The sequence below is a fragment of the Amia ocellicauda genome, chromosome 12, assembly GCF_036373705.1.
Source record: "Amia ocellicauda isolate fAmiCal2 chromosome 12, fAmiCal2.hap1, whole genome shotgun sequence".
Lineage (NCBI taxonomy): Eukaryota > Metazoa > Chordata > Actinopteri > Amiiformes > Amiidae > Amia > Amia ocellicauda.
This window is the reverse complement of record NC_089861.1, coordinates 14,233,183-14,255,599: the sequence shown is the minus strand read 5'-3', so window position 1 is coordinate 14,255,599 and position 22,417 is coordinate 14,233,183. Positions and strand designations below refer to the sequence as shown.

The 22,417-nt window shown below is 37.1% G+C and overlaps 1 protein-coding gene across 5 annotated transcripts in view; it reads left to right on the top strand.

Moving 5' to 3' along the window:
- Positions 1-22,417, top strand: part of LOC136764392 (uncharacterized) — a 52,896-nt gene that overhangs the window by 17,578 nt on the left and 12,901 nt on the right. For 2 of the 5 annotated variants that reach the window (XM_066718412.1, XM_066718416.1), the window contains 2 exons: positions 6,680-6,880; positions 8,428-8,531. In XM_066718412.1, the coding sequence (XP_066574509.1) occupies positions 6,680-6,880; positions 8,428-8,489 (263 nt within the window). In that variant the 3' untranslated portion in view covers positions 8,490-8,531. The remainder of the gene's footprint in view (positions 1-6,679; positions 6,881-8,427; positions 8,532-22,417) is intronic. The other 3 variants (XM_066718414.1, XM_066718413.1, XM_066718415.1) reach the window with 3 other exon arrangements.

The window sequence follows — 22,417 nt, the reverse complement described above, 5'->3', positions numbered from 1 at the left end:
ATGTCTTATGTCTTATTTTTCTTTGATATTTGGAATGGCTAAAATGTAATATTTTTTATCTTCCCCTCAATATTACTTGACATATACATCCCCCATTTAATTCTTTCTTAACAATTAATACTGTTTCCATTTAAAAGCTGTTAAATAGAGTAACACTTTGTCACCATCTCTTCTAACTTCTCTCAAATTAACATATTCATTAGAGACTGACATTCCGACTCCAGGCTTAATAAAACATTCTAAAATTGCGGTCTAGTTTTGTTCACCCTTCTCCTGTACGGTGATCATTTGTAATAGATCAGATTTTAAAAGAGAAGGGACACTTTGCTTTGCTTATCTCCAAAGAACTATTCTCATTGTTTGCTCATACCTTAACATGCTGTTTCTGTAATTGAAACTGGCAAGATAAATAAGGCACCAAAATTAGGATATGATTTTCTGAAAATTAGTGTCTAAAAATATAAAAAAATGTTTACTACAGTTAGGTTGAGAGTTTTGAGGAAGACGTAGACCCTTAGAGTTCTCCTGTTAAAACCACGTTTGCTAAAACCACTTCACTTCATATCCTCTTTGAACCACAATTCTTTAAATGTATTTATCTGACCTGGTTTTCTTAACTCATTTCTATTTAATTTATTACAAGAATAAAACTTCAAACTAGCTGTATGTGTATCTTAACCCTGTATTTAAGATAATAAAGTCCATAAATCAATAGCTTTTCTGTTTAATCTGGTAATGCCTGTGTTTTGTAGCTCTTTGCACAGTTTTTGTCCAAACCTATGTGTGTTAGTAGTGTACAAGTGTTTGGTCAGGATTTGGTCTTGATTTGCATCCAGTATTACCCAGAACTACCAATCCCCATTCTGCCGACTCTATGGAATGCAAGGTCTTTATAAGGAGGGCTAAATAATGGAGGTTTGCATAATAAGATCTGAGGAGGGGTCAGCATGCACTTGCTCTGGAAAGAAAGGGTTGATCCCCAGATGAAATGTCACACCTTAAGATGGAGCCCCCTTGGGAGGCCTTACTGACCTGGGCGTCTGCTGGCTCCATACTGTGCAATGTGCTGAGCTGAGAGTCTGCGGTCCATTCTCTGTCGCTCCTTTTGTTCAGCCGCTGTTTACTCTTTTGCTGTCGTTTGCTGTTCTTCCTGACACAGCGCATGTAACAGGAGCACAACAATGTAATCTCCTTATTTTAAACATTTCTGTGACAGCCCCGTTTGATCCTTTGATTGATGAACTCTATGTGTCTACTGCCTAAAAGTAGAGATTTCCAACAGGAGTAACTCAGGAAAGTGTAATTTAGCATTGTAGCATTATAAACACAGTTTCACAGGCCACACAAAAAAATCAAACAAACATATTTGTATTTGCAGTATAAGTGTTCACTAAAAAATAGTTTGCAAATATATAGTGTATAATGTACCATTGATTCCAGGACTTTATACGTCACTATTCCAATCAAGCTTTCATTCTTTTGTTGGGAATTCTTGGCATCAATTGGAACAACTAAAAAATAATCCATCCATCCATCTTCGAATCCTGGTGAGGGTTGCGGGGCTAAAAATTAATTAAATAAATTAATTAATAATAATAATAATAATAATAATAATAATAATAATAATAATAATAATAATAATAATTTAAAAAGTCAGTGACTCATTAATCTTTTTTAAATCACTTCAATTCAATTTTAATTACATCAAATACTGTTTAAATTTTGTATTTGAAAAATTAAAAATTGCATCCTGTTGAACAACTAGGAATTGACTGTATTTTAAATACTTTTTATTGACATGGAATTTGCAAATACTTCAAATATGTATTTCCACAAGTATTTGATATTCTGTTTTCAATTATTTGTATTTCAATGTATAGGCTGTATTTGAAAATACGATCTCATTTGTACAACACAACAAACCCAGCCCACCAACACGGTTGATCTACAATTAATTGTTGCAGCATCTTCTGCAGCTGTGGAGCCTTTTCAGTACAGGTGGGCATGTCTTCATGCCAGACCGCTGCTCACAGTCAGAGGAACTGTTTGAAACCCTCATGTTTTTAAAGTGTAATAATGCTACATTTTTACTCCAGTGATTTAATGATGTGAGTGACTGAATATTTTAATTATAACATTATAAGGCCTATTACTGTGCATGATTGTTATTCAAAGTTGAGCTACTACATGTACTGCTGCAAAAATATCTACCTTGCACACATAACACATACAGTAATCATAATACTGTTAAAAGTAAAACACAAATGTGGCATAACATGACAGAGAAGACTTCTGCAACTCAACATTTACTTGATGTGTTGGTTATTGTAGACCACCTTTGTTGTTGTGCTGCATTTGTTGTGATGTACACTCACCTAAAGGATTATTAGGAACACCATACTAATACTGTGTTTGACCCCCTTTCGCCTTCAGAACTGCCTTAATTCTACGTGGCATTGATTCAACAAGGTGCTGAAAGCATTCTTTAGAAATGTTGGCCCATATTGATAGGATAGCATCTTGCAGTTGATGGAGATTTGTGGGATGCACATCCAGGGCACGAAGCTCCCGTTCCACCACATCCCAAAGATGCTCTATTGGGTTGAGATCTGGTGACTGTGGGGGCCATTTTAGTACAGTGAACTCATTGTCATGTTCAAGAAACCAATTTGAAATGATTCGACCTTTGTGACATGGTGCATTATCCTGCTGGAAGTAGCCATCAGAGGATGGGTACATGGTGGTCATAAAGGGATGGACATGGTCAGAAACAATGCTCAGGTAGGCCGTGGCATTTAAACGATGCCCAATTGGCACTAAGGGGCCTAAAGTGTGCCAAGAAAACATCCCCCACACCATTACACCACCACCACCAGCCTGCACAGTGGTAACAAGGCATGATGGATCCATGTTCTCATTCTGTTTACACCAAATTCTGACTCTACCATCTGAATGTCTCGACAGAAATCGAGACTCATCAGACCAGGCAACATTTTTCCAGTCTTCAACTGTCCAATTTTGGTGAGCTTGTGCAAATTGTAACCTCTTTTTCCTATTTGTAGTGGAGATGAGTGGTAACCGGTGGGGTCTTCTGCTGTTGTAGCCCATCCGCCTCAAGGTTGTACGTGTTGTGGCTTCACAAATGCTTTGCTGCATACCTCGGTTGTAACAAGTGGTTATTTCAGTCAAAGTTGCTCTTCTATCAGCTTGAATCAGTCAGCCCATTCTCCTCTGACCTCTAGCATCAACAAGGCATTTTCGCCCACAGGACTGCCGCATACTGGATGTTTTTCCCTTTTCACACCATTCTTTGTAAACCCTAGAAATGGTTGTGCGTGAAAATCCCAGTAACTGAGCAGATTGTGAAATACTCAGACCGGCCCGTCTGGCACCAACAACCATGCCACGCTCAAAATTGCTTAAATCGCCTTTCTTTCCCATTCAGACATTCAGTTTGGAGTTCAGGAGATTGTCTTGACCAGGACCACACCCCTAAATGCATTGAAGCAACTGCCATGTGATTGGTTGGTTAGAAAATTGCATTAATGAGAAATTGAACAGGTGTTCCTAATAATCCTTTAGGTGAGTGTATACAACACATGAATTGAGGTACAAATGATTGATAACACAGAAAATCAAATACTTGTGGGAATACATTACATGCCAATACTTTGGAAAAATATTTAAAAAACATTCAACTAGTAATTGTGAAACAGGATACAATTTATACTTTTCTTAGTACGATTTTGGAAAAGTGTTTGAAGCAATTGGAAATACAGAAAATACGTACTTGACACAGATCTGGGGCACTACGTTGTATATCGCATGTGCTGTTTTTGTCCACACTGTAATAGGACACACAATGATGTCCGTTTGCTGCTGTTAGGTCAATGGGAATCCAATCTTTAAGCTTTAGTATGCTGAGAGGGTAATACATTTACTGTACCATTTTTGCATTCTGGGCCTGTCCATGCATGACAATTATTGCCTTGTATGGCTTGTAACCTTATAAGGGGATTTAAATACCTTACAACTCTAGATTTAGAGTACAGGTTTTTCATACGGAACAAAATATGGCAACAAGACTTAGATTTAGAACTGAAACGTTCCTCTTGCTTTTTCCTCTTTCGCAGGAAATAAATCCACACTATGTCACAAGTCATGGCTTCTCGCTGGTGGCATTCTCTTCTGGCAGCTGTCTGAATGATTTCCTCTCGCTTTCCCATCTTGTCTTGTTTGCTTTGGGGTCACCATAAATACTACCTTAACCCCGACACCATTGGGGAACGACGGCAATGGCACTTTCACAATTACCAAGTCAGGAGCAAGACTGATTGTCTCATTAACAAGTAATTACAGATTCAGGGTCTGTTTTGTTTTCCCAAGCTGAAAATCAGAACAAAAAGAGTAGTTTAAATGAGAGGGTTCGAGCAGATAGATGGGCACTATGGACTGAAGCACAGATTAACAGTAGCCTCCAGTCAGACTCCAGCAGCTTTGACTCACTGCAGAGTTATGTCCTCAGTAGCGGGAAGCCTGTCCCCCGTCATCTGCAGGCTTGGTAATAATGGGGTACTCTGCTTTCCCACAGATAACAGCTGCTGTGTGGTTTGCCAAGTTTTCCACAGGTCACTAATCAGCTTTGTCTATCTACCTGGATTTTCAGTGGGCTTTTGATCATTAATGGGCCAAGCATCTGCATTGTAAAATAGATACACAGACAGCATAAATATCAGTTTAGTTGAGAAACTGGCTGAAAAGAATTACACATTTTTCCATTTTAACCTCTTTTTAGCATTTTCTTGTTTTTTGAGAGAGAATTAAAAATAAGTTAAAACATTGTACAATTAAATCATATATCATGATATGATTTGAAGGTATTTACATTGCTATGAACAAAATAAAAGGAACCATACCTGAACTTAATTGTAGAACCACATTTATAAATTTATACTTTTTAGATGCTTTGGAAAGTACACAAGTGTGTAATGGCTGGTTAGCCTGTTTGAAACCACAGACTGAAATGCCTCAGATTCTGCAATGAGATGGATCTTATATGTACACTCACCTAAAGGATTATTAGGAACACCTGTTCAATTTCTCATTAATGCAATTATCTAACCAACCAATCACATGGCAGTTGCTTCAATGCATTTAGGGGTGTGGTCCTGGTCAAGACAATCTCCTGAACTCCAAACTGAATGTCTGAATGGGAAAGAAAGGTGATTTAAGCAATTTTGAGCGTGGCATGGTTGTTGGTGCCAGACGGGCCGGTCTGAGTATTTCACAGTCTGCTCAGTTACTGGGATTTTCACGCACAACCATTTCTAGGGTTTACAAAGAATGGTGTGAAAAGGGAAAAACATCCAGTATGCAGCAGTCCTGTGGGAGAAAATGCCTTGTTGATGCTAGAGGTCAGAGGAGAATGGGCCGACTGATTCAAGCTGATAGAAGAGCAACTTTGACTGAAATAAGCACTCGTTACAACCGAGGTATGCAGCAAAGCATTTGTGAAGCCACAACACGTACAACCTTGAGGCGGATGGGCTACAACAGCAGAAGACCCCACCGGGTACCACTCATCTCCACTACAAATAGGACAAAGAGGCTACAATTTGCACAAGCTCACCAAAATTGGACAGTTGAAGACTGGAAAAATGTTGCCTGGTCTGATGAGTCTCGATTTCTGTTGAGACATTCAGATGGTAGAGTCAGAATTTGGCGTAAACAGAATGAGAACATGGATCCATCATGCCTTGTTACCACTGTGCAGGCTGGTGGTGGTGGTGTAATGGTGTGGGGGATGTTTTCTTGGCACACTTTAGGCCCCTTAGTGCCAATTGGGCATCGTTTAAATGCCACGGCCTACCTGAGCATTGTTTCTGACCATGTCCATCCCTTTATGACCACCATGTACCCATCCTCTGATGGCTACTTCCAGCAGGAAAATGCACCATGTCACAAAGGTCGAATCATTTCAAATTGGTTTCTTGAACATGACAATGAGTTCACTGTACTAAACTGGCCCCCACAGTCACAAGATCTCAACACAATAGAGCATCTTTGGGATGTGGTGGAACGGGAGCTTCGTGCCCTGGATGTGCATCCCACAAATCTCCATCAACTGCAAGATGCTATCCTATCAATATGGGCCAACATTTCTAAAGAATGCATTCAGCACCTTGTTGAATCAATGCCACGTAGAATTAAGGCAGTTCTGAAGGCAAAAGGGGGTCAAACACAGTATTAGTATGGTGTTCCTAATAATCCTTTAGGTGAGTGTATGTATATTTCCTTTTAAGGGCTCTTAGACCTAGCACAAGTGTGACAAAGCGTATAGCCAAGTACAGGCATGTATAAAGAGCACTGTGTAAGTGTTATTTGTCTTGGTTGATCAGTAAAGCCTGCAGCAAATAACTGTTATACCAGGTCTGTGTTTTATTAGATAGTTAACTTTTTGCATTATCATCCTGACTGTAGTGTGTTCACTGTTAAAACCTGTTTAACAACTCTATTCTCATACTTGTGAAAGGGAATTGCTTTGGGTTTTAAATGAGAGGCTCAGACATATTCTCTCTCCAATTTTCAAGACTTTCAAGAAAACGTACAAGCTTTTACTTCTAAGTACATGTTAAATGAGAAATTATAGGGTAACTTATTTTATTGTCTTCACTTATAGCAGGCGCCGAGAAAGCAGCCAGTGAGAACACAGAGGACAGCTTTGGCTCTCAGATCCCTCTCACCCCATTGGATGGGTCCGTTGAATTCAACTTGGATGCCACTGGAACGAACACAACTCAGTCCAGCAAAACGTCCATCGAGTCTCTGGGAGACCCGCCTAATGAAAACAACAACAACATCGCTAGGAGCAGCTCTGTAGGTCTGTATATCAAGGCCTATTAAAAAATAAATAACGATCAGAAATGTTACATTACATGGTTTATGAAAGCACGACAGTACACAGCCCTTATGAAAGTTTACCACGGTAGATTGTCCATGGGTTTACAAATTATCATGTAGATACTTTGCTTTTCCATGGTTTCTGTGATTTGTTTTGTGTTTAACTGAACATCTGCTTGCTTAACCATGATTTAATTTTTACAATTAAGTTAAACCTACAGTTTTCTGTGGTTTTACTGTAGTACACTAAAGTACACCTTTCTGAAGGAGAGTGCAGGGAACAATATAGAGCTAGAATGTGACAGAATTAAATACCATGTGCAGTAATACGGGAAAGCAACAATGCAGAGCAGGAAAACCTTCAGTGGGTGTAAGGCAGATGCATGGCTTGTAGATTTAGAATTTCAGCCTGAACAGGTGAGATCTGAGGAGGCTTTACAAGGTGAGCAATTGCAGTTCAACCAACCCCTTGGAGTGGAAAAAGAGCCATTCAAATGATACTCTTAGTGGAGTTATTTCATTAAGTTATTTTGTTGTGTTTTAGCAAGAAACACATGTCTTTCCACAACTATTAGAAACCTGTAATTTTAAGTATAAAATCACAGGGTTACTGGAATTTTACGCTGGGTGTGTATATATTAATTGTAATATATAATTATATACATCACAGAGCAAGGGTCATGCTCTTCTGGGCAGCTCTGTGTGCTGTGCTGTTGAATGTGGATACTTCAGGCTTCCTGGCAGATGGGAATGCTTGCCGTTTTTGACTGAAAAAAGGGTCATGTTTCTCAAGCCTGATGAGAGAAATGCAAATTGTTTTGTCTGTCAAGGCTCTAGAAATCCGGGGCATGCAAGTAAAAGTTGACAGTGGTATGTTCATGACATCAAGTGTTGAAAAAGCTGCCTCTGACACTTTCAGAGCTACTGTATATAGCACAGCTTGCCAGCCACGAGAAAATGTATGGACTTTTCTGATTAAATTAATGCACCTTAAAATCGAGCAGATCAGACTATTAGGTGAGCCATGCTGCTGGAATACTTCTATAACATGAAATGGGGTGACCGGTGTTCTTTTTGGGTACCAGACTATCTTTCATGACCATCGCAGCAGTAACTGACACCAGTCACTGAGTGTCAGATGATATCTAGTGCAAAATTAACCGTCAGAACCTGGGAAGAAAGGTGTTCTGGGTAGCTGTGGCCAGTTTTCAATGTTCGCATCCTTCAGACATCTGACATCTCATTTGACAAGATCTCTGTGAAGATCAATCTCAATATCAAAGAAGCAAATCAATGTTAATGCTAATGTCCAAAATTTGAGATTAATCATGATTTACATTTTTTATAGTTTGACAGCTCTAATATATATGAAGAAATATACATGATGAGTTCGTTACATGGGCTATTCATTGTATCCATAAAACTTTCTTGCTAACCACTGAACCCTAAGCCAAAAGGTTGGCAGGACATTTGTACAAGGTTACTCAACTGCAGTCTGAGTTGCATCTTTCTTTTCCTCTGCTAAAGCTAAAGCAATCTGGGCAAAGCCAACTCTGGAGAACATCTTCACAGAGATCCACCTGGAATAACCCATGTAAGACACCCACAATCCTATCCCAGTAGGTTACCTGGTAAGTTCATGCAGAAGCCAACATCATGTAGCTAGATCATAATCTATATGCTTGAGAATGACGAGGTGATAAGTTCCATACACATCACGTTTGCCTGAGGAACCACTTTTTGGTGCAGTCAACATAAGGGTTAAATCTTGTCTGCTTGCATATACTCCTCAAACTGTATACCCAACATGATGTATAGCATGGATAATGGCACATTCTCCAATTATGAGGAAGCATTCATCCAGCAAAATATGATATATACTGATATAGCTGTCTGATCTGAAATATATTCTACATAGAGTTAGGTCCATACATATTTGAAGCATTTGGCTGAATCTGAGCAGATAATATAGCCCTAAACACTTAAGAATTCATCCTGCTGCTTTTGTCAGCAGTCACATCATCAATAAACCAGTTCCCTTGTCAGCCATACATGCCCATGCCATAACATGCTTCACAGATGAGGTGGTATGCTTCAGATCATGAGCAGGTCCTTCCCTTCTCCATACTCTTCTCTTCCCTTCATTCTGGTACAAGTTGATCTTTGTTTAATCTGTCCATAGGATGTTGTTCCAGAACTGTACAGGGTTCTTTACATGTTTTCTTGGCAAACTCTAATCTGGTCTTCCTGTTTCCTGGTTACATCTTGTGGTAAACCCTCTGTATTTACTCTGGTGAAGTCTTCTCTTACACGCCTATCTCCTGGAGGGTGTTCTTGATCTGGCCAACTGTTGTGAAGGGGGTTTTCTTCACCAAGGAAACAATTCTTCTGTCATCCACCACAGATGTTTTCCATGATCTTCCAGGCCTTTTGGTGTTCCTGAGCTCACCAGTGCGTTCTTTCTTTTTAAGAATGCACCAAATAGTTGATTTGGTCACACCTAATGTTTTTGATATCTCTCTGATTGGTTTGTTTTGATTTGTAATGCAAAACTGAAGGCAAAACGCTGCAAGTAAAAGGAGGAACTAAAGACAACTGTAGTACAGGCCTGGCAGAGAATTACCAGGGAAGAAACCCAGCATCTGGTGATGTCTATGGGTTCCAGACTTCAGGCAGTCATTGACTGCAAAGGAATTGCAACCAAGTATTGAAACTCAGAATTTAATTCATGATTATGTTAGTTTGTCCAAATACTTTTGAGCCCCTAGAATTGGGGGGACCATATATAAAAATGGGTGTAATTCCTACACCGTTCACCCAATTTGGATGTAACTACCCTCACATTAAAGATGAAAGTCTACACTTTTAGAGATACTAGATTCTATAGCTTTCTTAGACCATCTTTCTTCTGCTCTTCTTGCAGTGTATCTTGCCCTTTGCCATTTTAACATCTTTTCTCTTTCAATGTTCATTGTTCTCAGATCCATTTATTTATTATCCCATCTCTTTTCATCATTCCAAGCATACATCTTTCCATGTTTCTTTGTGTTCTTTGTAGTCTATAACATTTGTCCATTTAGTAACCAGATTTGGGATATGTAGGTGAACACTTGGTCACATTGGTTTCTCTTGATGCAAAGCGGTAAATTCCCATTCAATAGGGTACTGTGTCTTCCAATTTTACTACATCACATTTGAACTCCATCTCCATCTGTGTTGTTTTGTTATCATGTTAGACAGAACTGTTGACTTCTCCAAGTATCCTTTGATCTACTTCAATCTTCTTAGTTTTTATAGTATCTCCAGACACACTCATTTGAAGGAATTATTATAGATTTATGTACATTCCCTCAATGTTTTGATTTCTTAAAGCAATGATGAATTAACCTATATAGATTCAACACGATTATCTTATAGCTGATGAAGCACAGGTACAGTCAAAGCTTTTAAGCTCTGGATCTTTCTGACACCTTATGCACAACTTGAATATGATGATTATTATTAATAATATTTTGATTTAATTAAGGGCAACTTGCAATTGTTACAATATATCACATTAGTTGTACATACAATTACCCATTTATACCACCTTGTGTTGTTGCTGTTTACTGGAGAAATCTAGGTAAAGTACCTTGCTCAAGAGTACAACAGCAGTGTCCACCTGCTGGGATTGAACCCATGACCCTCATTTCAGGAGTTAATCTTGCAACTTGGTGTATTCTTTTCATGGCCATACAGAGTTTATCTTATAATTTGGGTCTCTACTATATCTACCTACTACCCTATATGCTCAATTAAAATGGAGAAATGTGTTAGTTAATTACATCACAAGTCACAAGTAAGTATAGTCAACACGCAGTTCACTACTACCAGATGGCATGTATGAGATGTGTGTGTGTCATAATATGTGTATTTATATAGATATGCAGAATTATGTATGTATACAGTAGACTCCAGATTTATTTACAGCCTTCTTTAAGTGTAACTAAAAGTTGATTGAAAAAGAAAATGTAGATGCACACTCAGTATTTATAATGCAAATAAAAAAGGAACTTTCAATATTCTGTGAATCAATAATATATCTAACAAAAATAGTTAAATATGTTTCTTAATACCCAGTGTACCAACTTATTCATACCCTGCACCTTCTGAAGCAATCTTTTATAACAAGAGGGAGGCAATTCCTGTAGCCTTTTCATAGGTTTCCATGCCAAATCACCTCTTTAACATGATGCTGCTGGATGTGTATATCTCATCATCATTATCATCAACCTTTATCAATCTACTGCTGGCCACCTCTGTTTAGTAGATTCACAGATGTAAGGACAAAGATATGATGATTTCTTAGCAAAAAGTTAGTTAAACAAAAACGTACTTATGGAATTTCTGACTGTTAGTATGTTTTTTCTTCTTTTTGAATTCTTTAGGCAGAACGTTGAGTTTGCAGTAACTTGGCACTTCTCAGTCACGGTCTCTTTTAGGACAGGATGTTAGATTTGCACCTGTGCTTAGTCATTTCAAAGGAAGCACTAAGCCAAAGGCATATTTTGTGGAATTCAGTCTGCTTTTAACAGTTGATGATAGCTAGAGATCACTCACTGTCGTGCAAACGCTTCTTGTTAATGGTCAAGGAGTATATCCCTATAACAAAAACGTTTTAGTCACTCATGTTTAAGTTTTTTCCATCACCAGTACAGCAATCCAAATTTCAAGCTTGGTTCTTCCCTAAACTCAGCAGAATTCCAATTACACTTTGTACTTTGACTTACTATACTGACATCTTTTAAAATTTCAACATCGTCAAACATATTTCTTGACTATTTACATTGTCAATATAAGAGGAAATAGCATGACTTCAGTATCAAATGGAGCTTTTTTCACTTTTATCACATCAGTACATCCTCTAACAAGTTGTGAAGACAAAAAAACTATTATGAAAGCATATAAAATAATGGCCATTTAAATAAACAAAATTAATTATTGTTCTCAACTGATCTCTGTCTGTATTGGTAAGTACAATATTTCCCTATTCCTTTAAAACAAGGCTACAACATTATTTGGTATGAAAGGTTATTTGTTCAACAGTGGCCAACATGTATGGTATACCATTCACACTAAACCTTAAAGGTCCACTTGAATATTTCCTTGACAGTTCACACTATAAACTGCACCGATCTCCCATCATTTATGATAACATGTAGTCCCCTCAAGGTAGCCAGGAAAATGTTTGTGCCATACTGACAATTTACAAATGATTAATTAGTGCTACATCAGAAATAATGAAACTAGCTATGGCAATTTTGCCCTTTGTGTATTGTTTCAGAGGGACCACAATGTGCAGGTAGCAACATGCCTGCTACTGCTGATCATTACCAAGGTATGTCATTGAAGTCATGTACAAACAGACCCCTTAATCAGAAACTTGTTTAATAGCAAATTGGATTTCATTGCCACAAGAGAGCATATTTAAATGGAGGTTAAAATTACATGTTAATTAAAAGCAAATCTAAACTACCACTCCTTAATTACATGATGGATTAATATTTGTTTCAGACAATTGTGAATTGTGTTTCCTTCCTGCTACAGAAGTGAAGAAGAGGTTGCTTCTCTGTAAATAGTAATAACTTATATATGTTTATTTTCCATGAAACTTGCATTAGAATATAAGCACTGTTCCTCTATCAGTCTGTTACAATACAAGCTGGTCTGCAAGGGAGTGGAACTTCCCTATGAGCTGTAAATAGCAGAAACAGTGTTTTGTATCCTGTCTTTTTTTTTACATCAGGCTGCTCAAACGTGTTTCTTCTGTATGTATTGAGAAATAATTACTTTGAACGCAATTTTACATAATGTAAGGAGCCTTGTAAATCTACAGCATGCAATTATTGATTTATGACTGAACCAAAGTAGGAATTACTTGGTGGGGGGGTCTCCTTTTTTTATTTCCTTTTATACCATTCCAATTAGAAACAGCCCATCTCTAATCAGCTGAGTTAATTGCTAAAACCATTGTGCTAACAAGTGTAGGAAGATAACACATCATAAGAAATGCGCAATGCCAAGCAATGCACTTCTGTTTACAGTGCAAGTCACCAGCTCAAACAGCAGAGCTACAACATCATGGGAAGGATGTATGCAGCTCTTATTGCTAACACTGTCTGCTCAGACTGGATTAGGCTGCCTCATTTGTATACTTGAATCAATACACAATCAAGCCCAAATGATTATTTTTTGCACATTTGCTCGCATGGATGTTTCTCTGACCCATTGTTCATTGTGGATTGATTTGCTGGCTTGACACCTTTACTTCCAGTAGCTGGAAGGGAAACAGAAGCCAGTAAAGATGATCTATGGGCCTGAGAGCTAAGAGAACGTTTTCTCTGAATGCGGAGTCAATGCATTCGACACGTGATTACCATGGCATTTCCCTGACACCTCACTCTTCATGCTGTGGTCTGCTATCGGTTTGATTAACAGGGATTTGTAATGCAACCTGGAGTGCCATCAAAGTGAGATTAATTTTCCTGCTTGTCTAGCTTCAGGAAGGACGGTATGGGGGATTAGTATCGGGGGAAGGGGCTGTGGTATGGGGAATGTCTGAGCTGGTATTGTGTTTAGTGAACTGTTCTTGGTGGGAGGTAGCCTAACTCTATCTAGTTTACCTAACCATAGAAATTCCACTTAACAAAGTGAGTGTACATGTATCACACTGTACATGTAAAGCACAATGCTTAATTTTACATATTTATTTTCAGTCATGGTTGTGATGTCAGATTTAAACTTTGATATCCAAAACCGTTGACCCACCAGTGCTGTTTCAGGATGAAACGCAACAATCTGGGAACCTGGTTAGCACATTTTTCCATCCTGAGTGTTTGTCATTTCAAGATGGACAACAATATAAGTTTCATCCAGGAAAATGCTGATAAAAGATCATATTTCCTATTATTCTGTAATTAGTCCATCTGCTCATGTGAAGAAATTGTAATATGCTTAAGCTTTTAACACAATGCAATATGATTTGAAAAAAGATGGTTGCTTTGATACAAAATTAATGTCAAGATGTATACCCTTCCATTTGAACATAGAATGAAAATAACTGTTGTCAGATATAAGCAAATGTAAAATTGATAACAGATACCAGTTTTACTGATAAAGTGTTCAAACCAAAGAGGACAACTGACTATATGGACAGCTTTAATAGTTTTATAATAATATATTAGATTTCTGCAATTGTCGTTTGTGTTGTTCATGTTTTCCAGATATTGATTTCATTGTATTGTTGTGCTTTTTGTGAGTCAGTGTTTTGTTTGCTTACAGTGAAGGAAGCACTGTGCAATTGCTGTCATTCCTGGGCAATTATAAAATCCTCTTTCTATCCCCGGCTTTCACCTGTCACACCTCTCAGAGGATCCTGTGGAGCCACACAAAAGAACAACAATTACAGTCAAAAGGATGGAGAGACAGGCTGGCATATTATTCCATTTAGCAGTGAAGAGATGTGCCACCTACTAAATATAGAGTTCTTTAGCTGTCTATCAGAAACCATTTGAATGGCTAGAACAGGGTGCACTGTTTTGAGAGCCATTTATACAATAAAATGGAGTACAATCTTTCAAATAAATCATATGGTAATTACTATGAAATGCTTTCAAACCATCAGCTATATATATATATATATATATGTCTGTGAGCTGTAGCAGTACCCATATGTTAAAGCATCCTGTCACCTACTGAGGATTGCATTCACAACCCATCGTTTCATTTGTGTACCCTACTATATTTTGGGTGAATCTTAGTTCAGATCATATTTTAAAGCGGTATAAAATGGACACAACGATACCCCTACCACTGACTTTCAAAGCAAAATCTGTGCATATGAGAGCCCTAAATAAAATGTGCTAACAGTAAAGGTTAAGTTACCATCACGCTCGTGGATTATGAAAATGGTTTAAAGTTTCCAACCAGGCCTTTATGGTGCCTTATTTTATACCACTGGATTGCAATTGGATATCATTGGCAACTGTTGTATTATTTATATCAGCATATTATGTTTGTTTTTTGTTTTTTTTAATGGTATTCTCCTTTCTAACTAATTTAGTCCTTCTGTTTAAGTCTGAGTGCTACATAGGCTACATACGTATCATACCTTATAAAGAAATTCACTATTTTATAGCTGCTATGTACACAAAATAAACAATACAGAATCAATCCAGAGGTGCTGCCAAAAAGCTTTATAGAAACTCTTGACATGAACATTTTTAAAACTGCAGGAGATTTCCAGATACTCTATACGTTTTAGTTTATGTGCTGTTGCAATATTGGACTGTTTAACATGTTTAAGCCCTTTACCGTTTGGGATATTATTCAAGAGAAGATGTTTTAACTTACCATGCCTACATGAGAAGGGCTTAGAATAATACTCTATGGATATTTTACTGAAGCACTATTGAGAGATTTAAGCAAGTGCTACTTAACAAGCTCAGCTTTACAACAATCATTAATGTCTCGCTGCAGGTGGTAGAAGTACGACATGTTAATCTGCCATAACTTTTTCGAGCTGCATCTCTGTGAGTTGGGCTTGGCAATCATCTCTGCAGTGTAAATATTCCTAGCACCATAATAACTCTGATTATCTCATGATATCACATTGCAGACAGCCTTGTCATTTATCAGCCAAGCAGAGCATTAAATACACATTTAATATGTGTATAAATTTCACATTTGCAAGTCACTGATTTTCAATATCCACCAGATGAATGTCTCTTACGAGCTTGAACAGCATTCTGCACGGATAGGTGAGGGAAAGTAAGAGCAGTTTAACAGTGAATGTTTCCAACAAATGTGTTTACCCAATAAAAATAGTAGCATTTCAACCATGCAACCTATGATATGACAAAGGAATCAAGGAAAAACAACAGTATTGGAAATTGTTGATTGTCTTATCTTTGTTAATTGGGAAAGCTGGAACAACTTCATGTTAATATTTATGTAGTACAAATGTGTTGTCGTTTTTCAATAATGTGGATATCAGCTGTGATGACGTTTGTCTAGGAACACAGAGTCCACAAATAACAGGCTGCCTTATGTGTTTCTTTTAAAAATACTGGAGGGTTAGATTTTTAGTGTAATCATATAATTATTTTAATTTATTCATGTTTTTTTGCAGGTTCAACCTGCGCTACTAAACAATATATATATTGAAGTAAATATCTTTAACCATACAGCTTTTAAATCCATTGTTTTTACTGCTACATGCACACATATTGTAGTTAGATTCACTTTTTAGGTTTTTCTGAGAAGGCACAGTTATCATGAAGCAAGCAAGTTCTAAGTAATAGTAAGGAGGCACCGTGTGAAACAGCAAATCAGGTGCGATATTTAAAACATCAACATGAAAGAAACTTTTTCAGCTGGTGTCACAGGACCTCGATTAATGCTACTGTTGGACTGCTCTGCCTAAAATAACAAAATTACTAAACATTGCTAATATCTGAAAGCAGCCTTTAAGTTTCCAACCTCTGGCATTAAATTGAAATATCTTACCTTCCAAATGCATACATGTTGAATAGTTGTTGGATTGGTCTAGGGTCCTATTGAGAAACACAGAAAAAAGAAGAATAGCCACAAAGTTTTGCTCCTATACCACCTGGTTTGGAGGTGATTAATAATCTAGTGGGCGAACTTGAAAACCCTGTGATCCCATTGACAAGGATAATTGAGGAGACTTGACAACCCAATAACAAGGATAATTCGGTCTGGCTCTGAGCATATTATTTTCCAATAAGTGTACACTTTCGTGTCAATGAGCCAGCCTTGTAAAGCTAATTTCCACTGACATTGTCAAAACGGAAAGAGGGGACAGGACAGGACCATTGTGGGGTTTGACTGCAAAGCTGCCCACAAGGAAGGAATGTGAGTATGTGAGAGGCAGTAATTAAAGATTTATGTTTTGTTTTTACAGGAACCATTTATTTTACCTGTATAAAACTCCAGGTTCACAGACAGGACAAGAGCCAGAAAGACTGGGGGGAAAGAGCAGCTATATGACCTCTTACAAGACCACATGTTTATAGAACTTTATAGAATATCAAGGAACGTGAAATGGAAACTTTGAAAAGGCCAGCTACTGATTTCTCTCTTCCATAGATAGAGTTTTTTTGGTAACTGATTTACAGGCACTTGGGAATCTGAGACTAAATATACAGTGTATTCTGTGAGGACTTGGTTGTGTTTGAAAGTTAAAGTTGAGGTGAAAAAAAATGATTTAATCAGTTGTCGTCCTTTGTGAAACAAGAGAAGAGTGACTTTTTCTCTGAGCTGTTACTGAAAGCTTAGGGGCTAAAACTGTTTTGAGTATTGTATGTCATAATTTAAGGTACACATAACAGACCTCAATTTCAGTTTTATGTAGATGTATTAAGTGTTATTACTTTGGGGTCTACAGTGGCTTGGAACTAATCGCTTTTATTTCCATAATTCCATCTTGTAAGCCTAAAGGTATCTGTTTTCATGCAGTTTTCCAAACAATCAATGACATTTCTGAAGGATCATTTGTTTTCTGCATCTGAAGTATATGTTTCTTTATTTATTAATATACACAGCAGTATAGATGATCTTTATTTTATTTGTAAAAAAGGGATTGAAGCAATTTCAGCTTCTATTTAATGATATGCATTAGGCTGTGTAAAATGTGGTTATTTAGTCGTTTGTCAAAATGCTTGACATGTGGCTAGACTAAAAATTAAGAAAATCTTGTCAGGTGTTTAATTGGTGCATTTTCCTTTCACGTGCTATCTGTTGGTTTAAAACATTTCAACACAGCAATTTTGGAAATAAAGCTATTAGGGCTGACTTAAAGTTTCTGATCCCTCCCATATCCTCAGGTACTTTGACCACTGAATGGCAGTGCATTCATTTCCCTGTAATAGTCCAGTGAAATATTGTAGCTGTCAGTTAATATACTTAAGTAACAGGCATGCTGAAAAACTATCATTAGAGAAATCCTATCCAGTGCTATTTGGCACAGAACAGTGTTGATTTGGCATTATATTCCGGGAGAATCTCTTTTTAATAAGATTAATTTGGGGTTACATGGCAACCAGGCCATTGATCAAAAGTTTGAGTAGACAAGGCTAGTTTAATTTTCATTTTGTACCAGTGGTTGGTTGTTTGAATCTTTTGCGGGTGGTAAACTCAGCATATAAATTAACATAAATGAATATGCTCCCAGTTCTCTACATTTGCCTCAGTCAAGCATGGACTTTTAACTGTATCAATTATTTCCCTGTAATGTTTATTTATAAACTGTGCTTTTATTATTATCATTATTTTTGCTTAAATTATCAAATATTTACTGGCATTGAAATGATTGAATCCAGTTATCCAAATGGGAAATGTAATTTTGTCTGGTATTCAGATTTATATTTGGTTACTTGGGAGGGCAGTGTCTGTTTACCATACTTGTATTTCACCAGGGGGAAGTCCTCACAATTTGATTCCCATTTCCCCTGGAGTGTAACTAGATAGGATAAACATTTATAAAGAAGATACGTATGTGACTGTCAGTTTTGCTTGGTAAAAACTAAAATAATTTCCAATGCGTCCTTTGTGGCCTATGTGTTTTCACCGGTTAATCTCACTGGTATTTTGGTAACCCAAAAGGATTTTGCTACTTATGCAAAAGAGATTTCCAACAGAAAATAATGAACGCCCAGTTTATGCTTTCCCTGCTACTTTTTCTGTATTATTTGGCTGTGTATAGATTATTCATAGTTCAAAAGTGATGGAATTGGTATTTAATTGATTTAATCTATTTATTTATTTTTCATTTGCTGTCGTGGAATGATTTTCAGCTAAGTGCAGGACAGATTTGCCATGAGAGGAAAAATCAGGTGTAAAAATAGCAGGTCTGATTTTTGTCTTGTAATTACCACATTGCTCGCTGACTCAGAATACCCGGACTGTGCATTTCTCGCACAGAGAGTTTGTTGCGGCTGATGGAATCTGTTATTTCTGTCCTGTTGTTTTATAGGTGGGTGGGCCTGATTTAAAGGGCGCTGATGTGTTCTGATTCCCAGGGTAGAGTAAACAGGTGGTGTCAAGGATCAGCAACTTTATTTCTGTACACCCTTTTTGTTTTTGATGACCTCTTGCATTTTTAACATGCAGAAAGATAAAGCTGTTTTATAAAGTAGAATTAAGGGGGGAACCTTGATTGAAGGATGTGTGCTCTAGCTTACTGGTGTGAACCCAAGCTCAACCAATAGAAACTAATAATTCTTAATGGTAGCAAACAGTACGCCATGTTCTTCTGGTTGTAGGATCTTAACCTTTTAACTTAGTAGAAATTCCTCTACATGATCTTCCCTGTAGGAACCAATGTTAACAGTAGGAAGGGTATCCATGCTATAGATGATGCTAATGGCTCTGCTGTTTATGTTCAGTAATCACAGTGCATTGTTGTGAATGTTATGAAGCCTTGAAAACTAACAAAAGAGTGTGGCCTTTGGATCTCCCAGTTCAGTGTAGGATTGTGGCTGATTACAAATTGGATTCTCTGAACTTTGAGATTAGAAAAGGGAATTATTAATGATTTTATATGTTCATTCTCAGTGTAAGGAAGAGATGGTTGTAGTCTTTACGTATATTATAAATTCATACTTTAGTGAAAGTAATTGCAGAATGTATTAAAGAAAAGTTAAAGAATGCCCACTTTGTTATTTTACAGTTCATAACAAGGTTTATCAAAGATAAGAAAAACATACTTCATGGTGCGTAATCTGTGCTTAATCTTATTGATATTGTAACTAAAATGTATTAAAGAATGTATGACAACATTCAGTAATAGGATTATAAGAAATATATGGCATTAGCTTAGATCTGTCATAACTTTCAACACAATACAAAGAAACAAATGGCAACATGTCAGCACTCACTTATTATAACTGCATTGCAGTATGAATCTGATGCATTGACTTGCATTAACCTACACCTTTTGCTATAGAGCAGACAGCCTGTCTATAAAGTGGGAGTTGGGTTTCAGAATCACAGTGCCTGAAAAGAGGCTATAAAGTTGCATCTTTTCTCCTGCTTAATCCTCTGAAGGAATTATTTTCTTCTTTCCTTATATATATATATATATATATATATATATATATATATATATATATATATATATATATATATATATGCATTACTTTGAATCAACTGTGTAGAGTTTTAATCTGACTTTAATTCATTCCTTGGTAAACTGTACCTGTGTGAAGTGTATTCACTTTTGGTTTAAATATGCAACACACAATTTCTGCCATAAAAATACAATAATGCTCAAAACACAAGTAAATCATAATATAGAATAATACAGGAATAAGTCTACCTTGCATGTATACCCTTAACTACAATACTAGTTTTTGAATTATACAGATTCTTCCAGAGCTGCATACCATTGCCATCACTCGCCTGCTGATTAACATTTTAATAAATAAAGATAAGCTAAGATAACTCTAATTCTAAGCATTTCAAACAGTTTATCTACTGGTACCACAAATGTATGTGCAAGGTCAGCATCAAAAGTGAAACAATGTCACAATTGTTCACCTCTAATTTAACTAATTTAACTCTTTTGAAGGTTGAGATAATTACGTCTCAAGATCTGGATTTCTAATTCAGAATTGTCAATGAAGTAACAATGTACACATTCAGCACCAAGAAGGGACCCCCGGGACAGAAAAATAACTGTAATACCAACCCATAACAGACAGTGTATCCCAACTCATTCAAATGCTCTACACACTTCAATGAGCAGACACATATCTATACAATTTTCTGTATGATCAAAGATTTGCACAAGTGTTACTAACTAGTCTATATTTATGTGGATGTAATCCAAATGAGCAGAAATCCTTCTTTAATTAATGGATAAAGTATATGTGTTAGATCCTCAAATACAATCTATGGCCTGGCTGATGCCCATGGAGATGATGGTTCAGCTTTGTGTGTTTAATTTGATGTGGAACATCCATCACTGACCGTTGATTTCTTTGTACATTTTCACACCTTCTTTTGTTTCACACTATTTTTACAGGAGGGAGGGAGTTTATCCAGGCAGGATGGTAATCCGATAGCAATGGGCAAAGCAATTGTCATATATTAGACTCAGTTGGGAGGCAGATAGTATTGCAGTATGGCCTTAACTTCTAATGGCTTTGCTTTTTTAAGCATCTTGGCCATCTTTATTGGTCAGCCTAGTTGTGAGAGATTTCTGCTATATTTATTTCCACATAATTAGGAACGAGGGGTGTGTACTGAGGTTACTGACTGTATATTAATAAATTAGTTAGGAAGCTTAAAGCTAGTATGGGGATTTGTGAAGTACCAACATGTTTTTCAGACAGGGTTCATGGATATGTGACAAATAAAGTAGTATTGATTCCACAGCTGAACCCCGCATAGATGTGATAGGTGAGGTTGGAAGATTGCACCACCATTTTGCCTCTGAAAAATAAACACATTTTACATGATAAAAGCTCAGTTAAGGGGTGCACTTGTTTACGTTTGCATCCAAAACATTTTATCCCCTCCAACTGGGCAGAAATGGGCAGATCTGGAAGTTCAGTGTCAGAAGTCATGTTTCAGGTCCCAATTAAGATGAGCTTGTAGTTCCATGAGAGATCCTTGTAGCACCTGCTAGTATTTAACCTCAGTGCAGCCACAATCCTATGACCTACTACATTAAACAGCACATCTCGGATTTAAAGCTTAGTGACAAGGGCTGCAGTAATTCATTAAAGTGGTCATCTTGCAATCGAGAAATAAAGCAGAGATTTGTGTTTAAGCAAGAAACAAAATTGTCGTTTGCACTATTTGAAAGAAACGCATTCAATACAACATGTAAAAAGCTGTAGGTAATTAACAAAAATAAACTTTTATTCTGAAATGATTGTTCTTAAATCAGAGGGGAATTAAAAACAAACTGTTTTGCTATTACACCTGGTGTGAATTCCTAGCTGTTAAAAAGCCATTGGGTTGCAACTGATCCCCCACTATTTGGTCATGGTTTGTCTGTATAAAGGAAACACAGACCATGACTAATGTAGTTGACTTGAATGCAGTGGCTATCCACATGTGTCTGCACCACTAGAGGAGCTCTGCCTCTGCCCAGGAGCCTAGCAACCCTGATATTTAGCCAGATACTACACCTACACAAGGGCTTTTTTGGCTGCCTCTTCAATGTATACATATAGCACAACATTCAACATACTGTACAATATCTGTGTGCAATTATTGGATGGGTAGGGTTTTAACTAATGACAAGTTTAAAATGGGAGCAGAAGTTGTTATTTTAACCTTCACTATGTCAGTTGTGACAGTGCTTGTCAGAAACATACTTTCCTGACTTCCAAATGCATTTTCAGCTTCTTTGATGCTCATGTTCTGTGGACACAAATATTAAATTGAATATCAGTCTTTAGCACAATTAAATAAATGGATACTATAATGGAGACACCAACCCAAA